The sequence below is a fragment of the Pleuronectes platessa genome, chromosome 14 (assembly GCF_947347685.1).
Source record: "Pleuronectes platessa chromosome 14, fPlePla1.1, whole genome shotgun sequence".
In the NCBI taxonomy this organism is placed as follows: domain Eukaryota; kingdom Metazoa; phylum Chordata; class Actinopteri; order Pleuronectiformes; family Pleuronectidae; genus Pleuronectes; species Pleuronectes platessa.
Window position 1 is genome coordinate 13,777,407 of NC_070639.1, and position 18,312 is coordinate 13,795,718.

At 41.4% G+C, this 18,312-nt stretch overlaps 1 protein-coding gene across 1 annotated transcript; it reads right to left on the bottom strand.

Moving 5' to 3' along the window:
• Nucleotides 1-874: 874 nt before the first annotated feature.
• On the bottom strand, nucleotides 875-11,735 carry ttc21b (tetratricopeptide repeat domain 21B). Its single transcript, XM_053440101.1, has 29 exons — nucleotides 11,575-11,735; nucleotides 11,111-11,240; nucleotides 10,645-10,755; nucleotides 10,367-10,533; nucleotides 10,129-10,251; nucleotides 9,190-9,347; nucleotides 8,605-8,689; nucleotides 8,378-8,476; nucleotides 8,072-8,264; nucleotides 7,873-7,970; nucleotides 7,416-7,616; nucleotides 7,133-7,262; nucleotides 6,883-7,040; nucleotides 6,166-6,390; nucleotides 5,832-6,070; nucleotides 5,566-5,638; nucleotides 4,987-5,097; nucleotides 4,762-4,900; nucleotides 4,324-4,430; nucleotides 3,916-4,104; nucleotides 3,596-3,706; nucleotides 3,422-3,503; nucleotides 3,156-3,306; nucleotides 2,910-3,071; nucleotides 2,614-2,809; nucleotides 2,100-2,324; nucleotides 1,819-1,939; nucleotides 1,650-1,717; nucleotides 875-1,567 (listed from the first exon to the last, which is right to left on the bottom strand). Exons 1-29 carry the CDS (start codon nucleotides 11,596-11,598, stop codon nucleotides 1,490-1,492), a joined length of 3,954 nt encoding a protein of 1,317 aa, XP_053296076.1. The 5' UTR covers nucleotides 11,599-11,735; the 3' UTR covers nucleotides 875-1,489.
• Nucleotides 11,736-18,312: the final 6,577 nt, after the last annotated feature.

Below are 18,312 nucleotides of genomic sequence, written 5' to 3' on the forward strand. Positions count from 1 at the left end.
AAAGGAGACACTCACCGGTGTAACTTTGTCCGCTCGCTTTAACGTCCCTCTGGTTCGGCTCATGCTTGATGCTCGATGGAGTGAAACGCAGCGGACTCCAGCCGCAGGGAGCCCGCTCAGGCGCCCTGCTTCTCCGCCTCTGACACCGAGTCCGTCCGCAGAGGCGTCCTACCCCCGGCAGGAAGCCACCTCACCGTGTCCAGTGAAATGTCCACTGTGTCCTACTTTCCCCTCCGTCATGCTTGGAAACGAAAACACCCAAAGATTTAAAACAAGTGCCTACTGTGTATTTATTCATAAGAAAAACAATCAATTAGTGAGTAAGAAAAATCTGATCAAAACTTTATTTAAAAAGTAGAAATATCTATATACATGTAAAACTTAATTCTAATGAGAATTAGGGGTGGGAATCACAGGGTATCTAAAGATGTGCTGTGGCCCACGATAACAATTATATCATGATACAGCGATTTACCGATAATCAATATATGGCAAGGCAATTCGCATCGGTGTAAGTGATGAAGAATACAAAATGCCCCTGAAAAGGTAAAGTTCAGCAATTGTGTATTTATTCTCTGCAATATGGTGTCACTCTTTAAAGTAGCACATTGTACAAAAAGTGCATTTCATCTTTTCTTAGCCTCAAGTCCAATATAAATAAATATTGATATCTAGCATATCGATAATTGCATCTCATGAGTCTTAATTAATCACAAGATAATATTCATTACGAATTATTATATAAATGAGGATAATATATAAACAAAATGCATGTACAATGGATACGATTAAATACTAGAATGGCACTCAATAGTGTTCCCACTTCAGCCAAGGCCCAACTGCCCCCAATTGATACCACATTTAAATTCACTGGATTTTTATTTGGATCTGCACAAAATTGAAAACACTCATAAATATTAGTCATGCCTAGTCTTTTCGAGATCCACGAATTATTCTCGGAGAAATCAATGAAAATGTTGAAAACCCAGTGTCATGCAAAGTGAAAAGAAAACTCCTGGCTCTGTCCACTTTGCACCAAAAGTTGTTGAGTTCATTCTTCCTTGTGTCACTCCCCAGCTTTTGCATAATCCTGGCAACAACAAAACTTAACATGCTTGGTGGATGTATTAACAGATGTGGGAAACATTTCAGTTTCAGATTAAGTTCTGTTATTGAGATTGTAACAGCCCTTTGTTTTGAGTTCCCCAAAAATCTGTTGCAACTTGGAGTTTGGTGTCTTTGTGAGGGAAGAAAACGCTGCGTGTGCCTGAGACCCCCCCCCCCCCCCTGCACTCTGTGGTTTCCCTTCAGGAATGTCAGCAGCACATTCACATACTTACATTCGACAGTGCAAACCAAACAATGAAGAGAACTCCATCAAATATGAATAATTTTTATTACAGAAACCTTGGTTCCATCTCTCACGTATAAGCGGACTCTCTCACACATACACACACGCACACATACACACACGCACACAGGTCCAACACTACAATCTCAGGGAAGTGCGAGCTTTGTCCAGGATGTCCTTTCTCATCCTCGGATAATTTGGATGAGCAGACAGAACCTGTGGACGAAAGCAAACATGATTCACGGGATCTAAAGAAGTTTGAAGTTCTAAAACTGGAACCATCCTCAGGTGTGCTCACCTTATGACACACGTCTATGGCATCCACATGCCTCTTTGCTTTTAGGTAGTTGAAAGCAAGCTTGTATCCTGAATTAGAAGCAGACATAACAAAGTTTAAAATATATATTTTTTCTCTTAATCCCCTATGTCGTTACAGAAACACCTGGATGTGATTCCGCTCGACTCACCAATGGTCGGGTTGGTCCGATTTCCATATTTCCAAGCCAGTTCATAGTTGAGCGCTGCATCACGGAAGGCTTGTTCCTTTTCCATTATGTAGCCCAGATATTCATAAGCTTTGCAGCATGACTGTGGAAAACATTGCAGTTGTTATCACAAAGTATTTGAATAAAAGCCTCGGCATTATAAAAATAAATCTAAATATTGGAGAGAAAGAATTCTGTGTGATTTTGCATCAACTTTTCCCAGAAATCAAATCCTAATAAATCACAGTATCTTCAGTTCTGACCTTGTTGTGGTTGAGGCATCTCTTCAGCAGGTCCCCGGCCATGTCATACTTCCCTGAATGGATGTAGATGTCCGCCAGCAGCAGCCAGCTCTTCTCGAACTCGTCGGCGTCCACGAGGCTCCAGTTCATCTTAGCGACGCGTTTGAGCTGGTTCCTGGCTCGCGGCGTTTGTTTGAGCATCATATACGCTGTCGCCAGGGCCAACAGGGCCGGGACGTTGTCTTTCTGGATTTAACCAAAGAATTCTGGTTGGACAGGACTAATCTGAAAACTACCCTTCCCCCCTCCCCTCTTTCAGTACATAAATTCACAAATAAAACGTGATTTTTCCTTAAACACATATAATTCATAAAATTCCTTGGATTCCACACAGCGCACGCTGGAGTTTTATTATCAAATGGAATGACTGACATCAACAGGGGGCCTGAAATAATGTGCAGCTCCTGGTGGGAGTGTATTGACACAAGGGGGACGGAGTGGTGTTAATCATATGCGCCATCTGGAGTTTACTTACCTCATTGTTTGCGATCTCTGTGAAAACACCCAGAGCTTTCTCCACATTGGCCTTCTGTTTGGTCGCCAAAGAGCAGTAGTTCTCCAGGATGCGGAGGTGGATGTGTCCGCCCGGCGTCTGAGGCTTTAACTCCTTCAGCAGCTTCTCAGCCGTTCTCACCGCGACCTGCTCCGACTCCTGCTTCTCTGTGGAGTTCCTGGTGAGTGAGCACTAGAGGTTAAGTCTGCAGGTTAGGAAACACACCAGTATAGAGTTGATCGTTTCACTTGCGAGCTCCTACTGCAGCTGCTGCCTACCCAATTTCACCATCGAGATTCTCAAACACTTCTCCTCCCATGGTGTCATTGTCGGGGTTTAGGTAGATTTCAATCATGTTATACACAGCGTTTTGACCCCAGTCGTTGTCTTTCCGTGCTTTGTTAAAGTGTCGCAGGGCATCGTTGGGTTCTCCTGTATACCTGAGCAGCAAGAGATTAATCACATAGCACACTACACTTCTAACACATGTTGGCATACTCAAGAGGAAACACTTCCAAGCTTACCACAGATAAAGTCCTTTGCAGTAGTTAAACCCAGGGTCAAACTTAGTCCTGGAAGAATCTTTTTCGGCCATATCAAGGAATCTGGGTACTTCTTCCAGCTTCCCGGCCCTCCTCAACAGGTCAATAAGACGTGACAGAGTTTGGTAGTTGTCTGAAACAAAAGACAAGCGTTTCCAAAGGTCAAATCCTCAACTCACATTTACATTGCGCACCAATTTGTGTTTAAAAAAAAGAAAAAAACAAGGAAAGAGAAACATCTGTTGCACCTGGTTTGCGCTCCAGGAGCTGCTGGAAGTGGAAAACCGCCTGTTCATAGTCCTGCTTCCTAAACAAGATGTCAGCCATCATCTGAGGACGCACACGTGTAAGAAATTAGTTCTATGACTTGGTTCCAAAGAAAAGGTTACACACAATTGTGGTGGCAGTCAGACAGAACAAACCAGAGTTGCGTCCTCATTAAACCGGTCGTTCTTCAGGATGACGCCGCACTGCTCCTGGCATGCGTCCACCTCATCCAGAGTGAGGCACAGCCGAGCCAACTCCAGCATCACCTAGGAACAGGGAGCGCTTTCATTCCTTTAAAGTTGATGTGACAAGATTATTTGTGGAATAATGTAGGGAAGATAAAAGAAGCCTTGTTTCCTACATCAACAACTATGATCACAAAATTGTAGAACTACAAGGGCGCGGTGCTGAAAGATGCTTGTGAACCACAGCTGCAGTGAGCACACAGAACGTTTTTTGATTCGGCTGCACTGACCTTGCGATCGGTCTCACAATACACAAGAGCTTCTTTGTAGAATTTGACTGCTCTCTCATAGCCCCTGATACTTGTGTAGTGTTTAGCGATCTCAGAGCAGATCTCCGCCGCGAGCTGTTTCTGCACAGAGACGGCGTCGGGCTGCTCCAACTGCACCCGCTTCAGCACCTTGGCCTGCACATCCCGGGCCTGAGAACAGCAAACACACAACCTCATCACCCGAATAACTACAGCACTTATCATCATCATTTCTATTTAAACAAGTAAAAGATGATTGGGATTCAAGAAAGCTTGTATTATTTGATGTTGTGTCTATCTCTTTAGGCTGGGAGGTAACGCTTGGAAATAAAAATGAAACCAAACTGACACAAAAGGTAAAAATACAAGCCAGAAATGGGAACAACTCACTCTTTGCAGGGAAAGCAAAGCTTCTTCATTTTTTTCAACCTTATTTTGGATCTTTGCCAACAGGACCAGATAACGACAATCATCTGAGAGAACCGCTAGTTCATTCCCTGGGAAGGTCCAAAGGCAAAAATGTAATTAGAAAACCAGCTAGACAGTTGTAATGTCCCTTAAAATAAATACACTATATCTGAAAACATTACTTAAGGTTTGGTATTTGTTTGTCACATATCTGTTCTAATGCATTATACCAGTGATTGTTTTCAGAGATGGTAACACTACAACCTCGGGGCCTGTGGCATCAGTGCTATGTGCAAAAAAAGAGAATGTACAGCCCCATATAAACACAAACTATCCTCATGACCAGATTCTCTTTCTTATTGTTGTGTTTGACATGGGCTGTCCCCTGTGTGTATGAAAACAGTGTGACACCTTCAGCACCTGGTTCATGGGCCAGCGCTTCATGCAGGACCCTCTCACAGCGCTCGTACTGCTTCATCTTCATCAGCAGCTCGGCCAGGTCATAGCGCAGGAAGTTCTGTTGCTCCGTCTTCAAGGCAGCTTCGTAGTAGTTGATCGCCTGCGTCACAGCGGCGCTATTAGTGTCAGCGGGCCGTTCGTCTGTGTGCGAATTCTGTGTATCGTTCAGTGAGTGTACAAACAAACCTTGACGTAGTTATGAGTCTTGACCAGGGCTTTCCCGATCTTGCTGGCTAAAGCACCATCTTTGGGGTTTTTCTTCAGGGCCTGCTCATAAACACTGATGGCCTTCTCTGGCTGAGGAACGACAAACAGGAAGAAGCAGTGTCGACATTTGTTTGGTTTTAGGTTTTTGTAAATATTATTCAGGCAAATAGGGATGATCACTTTCAGGTTGTGAACCTTGGATAAACACATTGAATGACGCCGCATGCTTCAAGCTGAGAGCTGAGGCTAAAGCTGCAGATACCGACAACCAGACACCCAGAGAATACGTCAACATGACGGTCACCCCTTCCCACGTCCTGCTCGTGAAGCTCTGTTTATGTGAACCACAGTGTCTGGACCCTTTGATCATGGCTACATGGCTAACTGTCCCCCTGTCCTTCAGTCTGGCTCGGTACATCTCTGAGTTTTGCTATTTTTGAAAAGGCATGAATGACAATTCATGCCTTAGGGTGAGACAGATTTTAGTTATTGGAAGCATGTGGCACCTTTAAAACTGATCTCAGATGTCATGAGAAAATGAAAATATCTCCCACTTACTTCTTGAATGTTCATGTAGGCATCCCCGAGCAAGAGGTATGTGTGAGGGCTGGGCATCTTCTCCACCATCTCTCTGGAGAAAAGACAAGGGAAGATTGCTCCATGTTCAGCCGGATGATCTGTGCACTGGGACTGAATATCCTAGTCATGCATTCACTTGTGTTCCGGTATTAGAACTCCTAGGGTTTTTTAATTGAATAAGAATTTATAGGTTCTGCTACTTTCTTACATCAAAATCCCTTTCAGGTTCCAAACGTGCTGCTCACCTGTAACAACTTGCGTACAGACGTTTCTCTTTTCTGTGGTTCAGATATATGTCTGCCATCTTCTCCTTGGCTTGGATGTAGTAGGGCTGCTCAGGAGTAATGTTTCTAAGCATACTCAGCGCCAGCTCGGTGTCACCGCGGAGCAGGGCCAGGTCCGCGTTGGCAATGGTGACACGTAGCTCTTCAGGAGTTCCCGAGAACTCATTGATGGCATCTTGCATCACCTTTGCTGCCTCATGCTGTAATATTAAATAAATTTATAAGCTAATATTATACCTTTTTTTTTTTCTTCATGGCCAGACACGAGTGTAATACCAGACGGTCAGCATCATACCTGTTTCCCGTTGAGCCACAGGGCCTCGGCTAACTCCAAGAAGACAGAGACACAGTCGGCAGGGCTCAGCTCAATCTTCTTACTCTTGGACTTGGATGCGGATCCAGCTCTGCGGACCCCTGGAAGAGCCATGGCCATCTGCAATGTCTGAATAGCCTCCGTCAGTTCGCCCATTTTCTTTTGACTCTGAGCCTTGATCAGGTGGTACAGAGGATGTTCTCGAATCTGGAACGGGACAAGAAGTCGTGATACATTCGGACATGGGATGCCTGCAGGTGAACAATATCTACATTGTCAAGATATTGCGCATAAATCTGTGGTGGGATTATTGATTCGAGCAAGATATAACACTCATCACCGAAATCTCTTTGATCAGCGTGACTCAGCTGAACTGCCACATTAACACTGACATTGATTTTGCTTTAACCTGACTATTTACCTGACTGCAGCTTTTAATGAGGCCAAACCTGACTACATATCCAAACCACTGTTGGCATTTAGAGAAACATGCTGCTATCTTGTAACTGTTGACAATACCATTAAAGACCCCTTCTATATTCACTGGTTGCTGTTTTATTCTTAAAATTCATATTAATATGTCTAGCTGGGGACAAGCTGACATTGTTGTAACTGTTATAGACAAAGGCATAAGAGCTGTATTTATGTCTCTTAAAGATTTAGCAGCCAATGATAATGTCATCCTGATGGTGATCTTACCTCAAAGTTATGGCTGAGGCAGAGTTCAAGAGACTGGGAACACAACGTGAAGTTGCCCTGCAGCAGATGGATCTGCGCCATTAGCAGATGAGCATCTGCATGAGATGGACACTGTTCCAAGCAGTGATGTAGACTGCTCTGGGCAGCGTCAGTGTCACCTAAATGAACAGAAGCAGCGCAGTTTAAATCAGAAGCGACTTGAAAACTAACAACAACAAGTAATCCTATTTATTTGAAATGCACCGCTCACCAGACTGAAACCTGACTTTGGCGAGCAGGAAGACCCCTTGGAGGAGACCTGGCACGATCTTGACGACCGTATCCAACAACGTGGCACAGTGCTGGAGTTGAGGAGCAGGAGTCTGGCCCTGGGCTAAAGGCTAAAACATGAACAGTAAGAGTGTTTTTTACTAAAAAAGATAACATCTGCACATCTCTATCCTACTATCCCCAAATGAGTGAAAAATAGAAAACAATTATTGCTGGAAATGTTTTATATTTGACTGAGTCTCTCACACTAAACCCATCCGTACCTTAGCAGGACAAAGTGCCAGATACTCTTTGACAATCTCCAAAAGGAAGTCGGGGTTGAGCTTCTCCAAGTACTCCGTTCCCAGAGGCAGACCCTGCAGTGTGGAGAAGTGTGTGTCCACCGCATCGTTCAGCAGGTTGGTAACCTCTTCCTGTGGTCGGTGCTTTTTCACCGCCAGCAAAGCACGCAGGTACAGTAGCTCCTAACAGAGTGGGGTGATGATAATGAGAAGGAGAAGAGCAAACACTATTAGATTAAAGCAATGTGGTCAGCAGGAGGACAAGGGCAAAGCGAATTACTACTGCTGCTTCTTGCCAGATTCTCTTGTTTAGTCTTTTTTTTTTTTTAAGTAAATCTAATTCTTTTAAACCATGTGAGTCCTTTACAGAGAATTCTAATAATAGACGAAAAAGACATTTCATGTTCTTGTCTGTCAGCATTTATAAAAAAGACAGTACCCCTGATTTTCCAATAGATTGTTGAATCTCTGTGAGAAATTCCAACTGTTGTTCTGCGTCCTCAAGGTGGCCTTCTATAAGCTGGCAACGAATTATCCCTGGGTAACAGAAAAGAAAAAACATTTCATCTTCAAGTTTAAATGTATGAAAGAAAACTAAGTGAGTTGTAGACAAACGATTGATTATTGTAAGATGTTACCAGTCAAAGCAGGAACACTGGTCTCATCCAAGGTCATGGCGGTCTTGTACCACTTCATGGCTTCCTTGATTCTGCCCTGAAGGACCATCTGGTAGCCCAACTCCGTGGCTAAGTCGGAGTCCCTTGATGCCACAGAGAAGGCTCGCTCCACCATCCTGAACGTCTGCTCAATCACTTTGTCATTTCGTCCGCACTTAAAGGAAAACAACAAAAAGAGTCCTAAATCAAAAGATTCCACGCAAGTCAAGAAATTCTTTAAAAAGGGAGCATTGAGAATTTAGAGAGCATATTGAAAAATCATCTTACGACACGAGTGAAGGCAAGAGACATCCTGTAGAGAAGCTCGGGGTTATGCGGCTCCAGAAAATCCAAGTTGCTGATGAGGTTTGAAAGCTGCTTCACTGACTGTCAAGGGAAAACAGTTGCAGTAAATTGATCATCAATCCCACTTATTTTTTGTTTTATTTTTGTTCCTGCTGAATTGCATCCCTGTGAGTTTAAGGTATGAAATTGTGAAAATGGGTAAACTTTACCTCAGTCACATCTCCATCTCTACACAAAGAATGTAGAGCCAACATCCGAACTGCCTCCAGGTTATTTTTATCCTTCTGTAAAAGCCTGAAACATGACACACGGTGCAGTGAATCCAGTTCATCTTCTACATTTAATAACCTTGGATTGATAGTAATAGAACATACGATACTGCTGCACTACTGTATTGAGCTTCCAGTCGAATAATACTGGGCTGCCAAAGATTGTACAGCTACAACTCCTTGAAACTGCGTTTGACTCCTGCATTTTGGCTGAAAAGGCCTTTTTGTGGTGTTTGACACTGGCTAAGGTCCAGAGGGGGTGAACAGAAACAATGGCTTAGTCAGTAGGCACTGGTTTGAGGCATCAACCTAGTGTTTCATTTGCACTTGAATACTGAGCCATTTGTAAAGGCAGACTGCTTTTTTCAAATGCCTGGTGGTGATTACAAATGTTTCGTGGCACTTCCTGATCTCACTACAGACGGCGTAACCGCTTCTCAAGACTCCGTGAGAGTGAGGGAGAAAGTTCGGAAAAGCTTGTGCTGACAGAGATGTGACCTTTGTGCAAGATTTGGTAACAATTACCTGTGTGCTGCCTCCATGGTTTGATCCCAGTCTTGAAGGCTGAGCAACAGTTTCATCTTCTTGATAAGAGCTGGCACAAACTCAGGGAAACTCACAATGACCTGGTTTACCATCTCCAGAGCTCCGGAGTAGTTCTGGCGATATTCGTAGTATTGTGCCTAGAACAAATCAAAACGTTACTTAGGGTCTAACATATGCAAAAGCTAGAGAGTGTTGAGGAATTATTCACCATCCTCACACATTACTGTATATGCCACTATATAGTGTATATACACATTATACCCGTACATCATTATGAGAATAGTGCCTGTCTGAGATACTCTCTTCTCTCTCCAAGCAGTACCCAAGGTCAGATTATAAACCTTGGGCCCCCCCAACAGTTCATTGTAGTGTCTACGTTGAGAGAATTTCATATCTAACTCAGATGTGCCAGACAGAGAGGCACCGACGTATTTCTCCAGGGACAAGACGTTAGGAAACAATGTGATTTAGGAATGCACGTAGAGGGAGATTTACTGGGATGTTGTGGGAGACATCTTCAGACGCTCTGTTAGCGTTTGTATATTGTTCCACCTTCTGGTCTCCTTGATGTATTAAGTCTACATTAAAATATTCTGCATTTGACATCAGCTGCTGCCTGAGTTCTACTTTTCACCAGCTTCCAGAAAACATCCATAGCAGATAGAACCAGGAATAAAAGTCTGTCCCTATTCAATAAATAAAAAGACAAGATTGCCAAGTCTCAAAGAGAACTGACATATAGTTCACATAATGAATGGAAAAGCTGAATATAAAGTCAAATTACGCAAGAAATCAAGCACTTAGGCAATTATAGTCACAATACAGTAAGGAGGATATGGAGAATAGGAGAAACGATAGCATCATAACATTTTCAGCTGAGGTAAAGAAGGCCTTTAGAGTTTGTCGTTCTCATCTCACCTTTCCCATCAGGGCAAAGACATCTGCTTTCTCCTTCAGTCCCTCATCAAAGTATTTTCCAGCCTTCCTGGCGTAGGCGTCTTTCCCAGATGTCACATCTATCCAGGCTTTGAGGATTGTCCCCTGAACAAGAAATATCAACGTGAATTTTACAAGCCATTTCATACACTTAAATGCTCTCGTAAAAAATGGAAAAAATAATATTGACTTATTTTTAAAAACACATGACACATCTCACCTCTCTAGAGCCGTTGGAGAGTTTGATCATCCTCTCTGTGTACTCCCTCGCCTTTTCATTTCGCCCCAACAGCCAAAGAAACAGCCCGGCATAGTAAAGGCTCTTGGGAGATGCACTTTTACGATCCTCTTTGACCTTAGCATCAAGTTCTTGAATGACGTCTCTATCTGTGAATGCAGTGACACTTACAATTCCATCAACAAGTTTGTCCAGTTCTGAGTTTGTTCAAAGTCAGACAGCCATGATATGAATCAAGGGGACTATACTGCATGGATTACCTGGGTGTGTCTTCTTTTTCTCAGCGTAGACAAGAGCCATCAATGTGCAAAGAGATACATCCCGACTGTCTCTCAACGCTTCCAGCTCCACAGAGGCTTCTTGAATCTGATCTGTAGAGAGACAACCACATGAGTGCACGTGCGGCAGGTGGAGGGGAAGACACATAGTCTGATCAGAACTGGTTAAATATGCAATGGGATATTATGGGCATACTTAAGAAAGCAAATCATTTTGACAATTCGAGAATAATGTCTTCATATTATAAGAATAAGCTAATATTGTAATGAGAAATATAATCTTCCAAAAATATGGATTAAAACGGTTATTTAACTAGATACAAAAAGTAATAATATTCCGATAATAAAGATAAACAATCATTTGAACTTTATTCTCGTTATACTTCATTCTGGATATCTCAGATTTCGTACCAAAGTTATGATTTGTATTATGGGTTTTGAATCCTACCTTGCATCAGGGACCCATAAGCATGGAAAAAACTGCAGACGTGGTCATGGCCAAACTTCCTCTGAGCAGCTGCTGCGGCGTCTACAGCGTGGTTGAAGTATTTCTCGTAGCAATAGTATTTGATCAAAGCCTGTGTGGAAACAGAGAGGAGGTCGGGAGCGAGAAGGAAGAAGCTGTGAATTAACAAGACATCCCAGACACACGCTGCCTGGGGATCAGTGGTGTTTCCACAACAGGACAAAACAACGACGTGCAAACCAACGGAGTCCTGCGTTTAGCTTCGGTTCACGTTAGCTGGCTCCTCTTCACCGTTAATCGATGTCTGTCCTCGTCGTTCGCTGCTGTGTCTCATTTTAAAAGGACAGTTGTCTCTCATACATCGCTAACCAGCTCTTTATTATGATTTCCCCCACAGGCTAAAAGCTAGTGTCGCAGCACTGTACCATCAAAACACAAGGGCTTACCAGCGTTGTCTCTTCATCCTCCATCTTGGCGGAGAAGCCTTGTTCTCTTTAACGATAACCGACCTGAAACCAACTATTACTTTAACCCGTGAGTTGTGTTTTAGTGTAGAAAGCGTCGGTAGTTCTTAGTCCTCGCGCCATCTTGCCCCAACTCCTTTAGCGTTGCCTGGTAACTTGGTAACGAGTACGTGTCGTATGGGGACATTTTACCCCGAGTTTTTTATTGTCAGGCACAACCTGAGAGCCGCCTACTCTTGTACTCGTGTCATTAAGTGTTGTTGGAAAGAGCTAAACCACAAAAATGCACGAAACTGTTTGTGAATATGAGATTATTTAATTGTTTCTGTTAGTTGCACGAAGGGTGGTAAAGCGCTCAGGGTCTGTCAGCTTGGTTTGAAGCCTGACAGACCTAGTTGAGGGAATATTCATGGACTCGTCGCCATCTTTGAAATCTCCTCGAGCTAGTTTCACCTTCTGGCTCCTAGGTGGCGCTGTTACCCCTTTATAGAGTAAAATGTTACTCCTATAATTATTATTTCTAAGATATTAGTAGTAATAATAATAATAATAATAACAATAATAATAATAATAATAACAACAACAATGACAATGCAATAATAGCAATAATAATTACAAGATCATTCTTCTTCTTCTTCTTCTTCTTCTTCTTCTTCTTCTTCTTCTTCTTCTTCTTCTTCTTCTTCTTCACTATTTAGCTGTAACATCAATACAGGTCCATTTTTATTTATGGTAAATATGAAAAAATATATTGAATTTTACAATGTGCCATGCCCTTATAAGGCAGTATGTTTTTATTTCAAGTTCATTTGACGTATATAAAGTAATAAACCACAGGCCTTTGAAATATTTATTCAAACATAATAAATATAAATAAACAGCTGGTTTCCATGTGCCATGACTTCATGAGGCAGCATGTTTTTATTTGAAGGGGATTTCACGCAACATGCAAAAAAATATGTTGCATGTGAAAGTAAGTTTAACCTACTTTGAATATATGGAAATAGTTTAAGAGGGCTTGGTGGCTTGGATTGCACTCATGTTGCATTAATGTGGTCAGTAGGCTTGGTGCTGGAGTGGCCTTCTGTTTACTAGACCTATACATAACATCTAACTTCCGCTACTTTGTAAGATATATTGTTCGTGTAAGCCAAACAAGAAAGTTGCTGCAAACTGTCACCAATTGACCCAGCTTCGCATCGTTAATCATGTGCAGTGGAAATATAATTTCCATCAGGCCGGTGTTAAATTGTGGCCCAATGTTACGCAACCCAGTTTCATTGAGCTCCTGATGTCTGCAGTGTTGAGCCCATGGCAGGAGCAGCCAGTGTCCAGCATGGCTGCTGCTGTTCAAGGGGAGACCTTTCCATCCCTTGTCAGATACTATTTAGCACTAACTGTGGCACATAATCATTACTCTCTGCAGCACACGTCAGTGGAAGAGCAAATCAGATTGGTATCGAGCTCTGAGCGTGTGCAGCAATGGTAAATGTCTGTATGCCGTACTTCACTACTTATCTCACAATGTTTTTCACCATATTAATACGCATGATTCATAATATTGACTGATTTGTCTTAATTATGTATTAATCTAAATTTCATACATTGTCATTCCAATAATACTCATACATAGTATCTGTACAGGGGAAACTCAAGGTGTTGTACTTAGCAAAAAGCAATAAATACTGCTTGTGTTGTTGCACTTCCAAAGAATGCATCTGAAAACCTATTAGGGGAACTACTGTGGAACATCTACCCCCTGGGATATGCTGCTATAGCATTCTAATGGCCATATCCATTGTGGTTTGTACAGACCATTATTGATCAGAGAGCCATGCCCAATAATACAATCAGTTCACTTTCCAGTGAACTCGTTTATTTCCTGTTTACAAATTTATTGTAATAAATAAGAAAATTCCATGTACTAATTTGTACATAAAATGTACTGTATTCATGTATTGCATTTTCATACATAGTTGCAGTAATGGCATTGTTTGTTAAAATCTTTCGATTGAGAGGGTGCTGTCTGTAAACTGAATTAGTTGTGATTGTGTGTGCTGCTGGGAGTTACCGGGTGAGTGGTCCATTTAAAACAGTGTGTGTGTGTTTCTTAAAAAGTGAGTCGTTGCTTTGTCTGTCTGTCAGTCTGTGGGTTTGTCTATTAGCACATCAGGAAGGTGGTGTTGATGGTTATAGGGGGGGGGGGGGGGGGGGACTCACCACCCCCTAATCTAATGGGATTTTCTCCCCATCTACCTACAGCAAATAGAATTACTGAGCTGTAATGGGTGAGCATTCTCAGATTTCTGTCTAAATTGTTTCCATCGCATGCTCTTCCGTGCATGCCAGTGGCGAGATCCCAAGCTAAGTGGACGTCCTTCCTCATATGACATGTCCCCACATTACTGCCCAACCTGCAAGACGTCTGGCCTGCAGACGGCAGACGAACTTCCGTCCCAATTACAGTTAATTCAAGTTTCAAAAGCAAATCATTTTCTCATATAAATAAACAGTGCCCCCAAAATGAAAATTTCCTTCTCGATTGCTGTGGCTCATCTCTCAAAATAACATAGATGGTTCAGCAAAACTCCATAGCACACCTACAAAAGGTCATATCTCTCCCAAAACAGCAAACTCATCAGTCAAAACTAAATCCTTTTCTCATACAAATAGTCAGTGCCCCCAAAATGAAAAGTCCCTTTGGCATTGTTTAAACACTACAGGTCAAAATGTTTAGATGTTTTGTCAATATGGCAGCGGACCATTGAAATATCCCTCATGTGCACATTTCAATCTTGGCTCAGTCCTTGAATGGTCACTGAATGGTTACAGTAGATGTTTTCTTTCCAGAATGTTATGTGTATCAAACAGAAAAAATATTTATTCAAGGTTTCACATAAAATATGTTTATCGAACTCATACTGCCATGGAAATTGTTACACTAATTGCCATACATCGTGCTTACAGTAACAGAAAATGTGTACAGCACAATATACTGTCAAACAATAAGCACATCAAAACTAAAATTTGGCATAGTGAGATATGACCTTTTGAAGGTGATCTATGTAGTTGTGCTGAACCATATGGGTTATTTTGCCAATTGCACTTAGAGCTCTGAGAATGTCATTTCTGTTTCGTGAAATGAGCCAAAGCAATGGAGAAAAACTGTAAACTTACTGTGTGACTGGTGATCAGATGTGTGAAACTCAACCTTCATTACTAAAGTTCTAGTTGCACCTGAAAATTAAGCCGATGATCCAAGATATCCTTATTACAGTATATACCATGATGTTTTTCATGGTATTATGTGCCTGTATGATTTTGACAGTAGAGTGAACTATTGTGCAGGTGATGATGTAAACAATGAAATTATGCCAACATGTTCTGCAGAGAACAACCACTTGACTGAGAAGTGACAGTCAGTTTTCACCAGCAATATATATTCAATTGGTAATTGTGCTAACTGAAGGCAATTGTACCTAATCGTTTGCAAAGGTGTGCTAAATCATTTGAAATGTGTGCAAGCTGTTGGAAATTGTACTTGTCATTGCAAGGATGTGCTAATACAATTGCAATTTGATTAAAGGAATGAGATATTCCAATCTGTTATGAACCAGTGCCCAGTGGTTTGGAGGTTTGCACGTGTTGTTTTGAGAATGTCATTTCTGTTTCGTGAAATGAACCAAAGCAATGGAGAAAAACTGTAAACCAAGAAGTCTGTAATGCCACCTGTTGCCATGAGGGGGCATGGGATCTGCTTTCAGTGCCACACTGCGTTTCTGTCTCTCGAATGTTTAAATTATATCATAGGGGAAAAAATACATCTTTTCTTTAACAGAATAAGAAACTTTTGACCTTTTCATATAATTTTTTTTACAATTTGTCTCCATCACAGTGACTCGGGTTTTGAGAGCACACTGGTCGACGTTCATCAAAGTGGATGTGGCACAAATTCCTAATCACATCATCTTTGTGAGACAGAATGGCAGGATTAATCAGCACTTTGCCATCAGCCTTCTGTTTACTGGCCTCAGGATTCAGCCAGTCACAAAAGGTAAGAGCAACTCTGGATTGTAATGAATATTTGGACTGTTGTTAATAATTAATAAAAATGTTCCACCCACTTAAGATGCTAATAGTTTCCGGCACAGAAGCCACAAAGCGCACTCAGAAGCCAGATACCAGCTTCTTGCGCATGTGTTTTATACTGCACACAAACAAATATAATGAATCTTCACACATTTTCGGCTCGAAATCTCCCTTCTTAGAGACTGAAGCATATTTATGCAATATTCAATATATTTTTAATAGTGTTTTGTCACGTCATTCAAGATTATTTGCTTAAAGTCATACATTCTTAAGTGCTTTCAATATCCCCAGAGATTCAACAGATCAATACAAGTCGAACCATTAACAGTTTGAGTGCTCGTTACATTTTCACATGAAATAGACACTGATAGCTTCAACATTTTACAGATTCTGAAATGACACTAATGCGATCAGCAGTGTAGCGGTCATCACGCTAATAACTGTAAAAGCTGATGAGTAATGCCTCTGAATCAGCGATGTAGTTTGATCTTCAGATTCTTCATAATGAACTCCGACAGTAACTCATCAACTTCATTCAACTAGGATTATTCAATCTTTGCCTGATGTCAATGAAATTAGTGTATCAAACAAAGATCAGGTACAGAAGGTCATGGAGTCGTAATGCAGCTTTAGGGTTGAATAGATGATTAACTTCAACAATAAATAATAATTAAAACTTCTAATGTAAGAAAATAAGCATTTGTTAATTTTGAATGAAAAACCGGAACATATGTGTGCTCTGAATTTCTGATAAGACAGTTAAGACAAACTATAATGGTGCTCAGTGGAGGGCATACGTCCTCCAAGGCCCAAAAGTCTCCTTATGAAATTAAAATGTACTTGATCCAGATTTTTATTTTGATCGGCACCAAATTGCACACACCAATGAATATCAGTCCACTAAACGTGCCCGAGGCAATAACTTCCAAGAGAGATAAAGTTGAACTGATCTGACTTTATGAAACAGTGTCTCTAGTTTTCATTTGTGTTTATCGGGCCCATGCAGGCAGTGTACTTTAATTTGCTTCGACTGTCAACTGCTGTTAAACCATGTTAATCGCTGTACCTTCAAAGTTTCAGACTATATGGTGTAGGCTAAGCTACACAGGCAGACTCATGCTTACATAGAATACATCAAATTAAATGACTGAATACGATAACATAAATTCATTATGGTATAAGGTATAGACTTTTATCCTGGCTGCAGGTCTCGCTTGCCAGTTTAAGATTTTAATGCTGCTAGAATCAGCCTCAATGTGTCGGGTGACCTTTGACCTACAGACAGTCTTTCCAGCCCCCGTCATTAGAAGTTATGACCGGGGGAAAAAGAGTAAAAGAAATAAAAGAAACACATTATTTCACACTAGGATCTCTGCACTGGCCTCCCGTGAAAGTTGGTGCATACCAAATTTAGAGTTTGTGCCAGTTTGCATTGGAAAACAAGGCGTCAAATGTTCACATGTATAACAAAAACACAAATGAAGCACACGAATGGCGACAAACACAGGCCATGAACAATTCACACAATTATAAATAAAGAGGGGCATTGAAGAAATGGGAAAAAAACACACAAATAAAACTAGTGAGATGAAGCTAACCTGTGTGTGTGTGTTAGTTTATCGATATAAACAGGACTTTATAAATAAATGAACATTTTACACATGCTTGAGGTACATGACATCTTTATTCTTTTCATTGAAATGGGTTATAGCAGTCTCTCACATGCAGTTTATTTATACACTACAAGCATTATGCATTTGAGTGATGGGAGGTGTTTAACTCTATGTAATCAAAACATTCTTTCATAATGCACAAAGTACACGTATTCAAGGTTTTAATTCATCATGCAAAATATATAATATACTCACATGAATGGAATTACACTCTTATAACATACTAAACGACAGATGCAGCCGTGACACAGTTCCGGGCGGATGGCGATGGGAAGAAGTGACGGAAGCAACACAACTGAACGCCCTTATGAAATGTAAACAGAAGTAGGAAGCCGCCAAGGGCACGTGAGATGTGTGATGCCGTGTCCTTGAGACGATCAATCAGAACATTCTGAGTCGTCTTCATCCTATTTAGATATCTATCATGATAAAAATAGAGAGGTAACCTGTGTGATACAGTTCACAAAGCACACAAAAACTAAAAAATAAATCGTCATCCCATTTGTCCAGTCAAAAATGTTAAATAAAAATATGCCGTTGAATCACCAGCAATCATTTGTCTTATTAAGAAGTCCTTATGACAGTTTTCACATCTCCCGCTGCATGTACCTGTCAGCCTGAATGAAACAGAACCAGGGGGATGAATCTGTTTTTTATAGCAGAGGTACAGAGGTGATGCAATACAATAGTTTATCCTCCATTATCTCATAATCAAAGTAGAATACACACTGAGGTTCATCGTCAAAAAGGAAAAACAAACATGAGGAGAAGGTCGACACATGGAGGACATCTTCATTTTTGGAGGCATCATACATTTTGAGTGACATTGTTGTCCCCTCCAAAAAAAAAAGAAAATTGACAATAACACAGAAGCTCTCCTGAAGCAAAGTGTCGTGGGTCTGGTGTTGAGCGTGGTAACTTAAAACAGGTTTAGACAAAGTGAGCCCACGACATACAA

Excerpts from the sequence above, each read along its gene's own strand:
- ttc21b (XM_053440101.1), bottom strand. The coding sequence starts at position 11,598 with ATGGAGGATGAAGAGACAACGCTG. Across the intron at positions 3,504-3,595 it reads TTAATGAGGACGCAACTCTG|ATGATGGCTGACATCTTGTT; the intron begins GTTTGTTCTGTC and ends GTGCGTCCTCAG. Across the intron at positions 2,810-2,909 it reads AATCTCGATGGTGAAATTGG|GAACTCCACAGAGAAGCAGG; the intron begins GTAGGCAGCAGC and ends CTCACTCACCAG.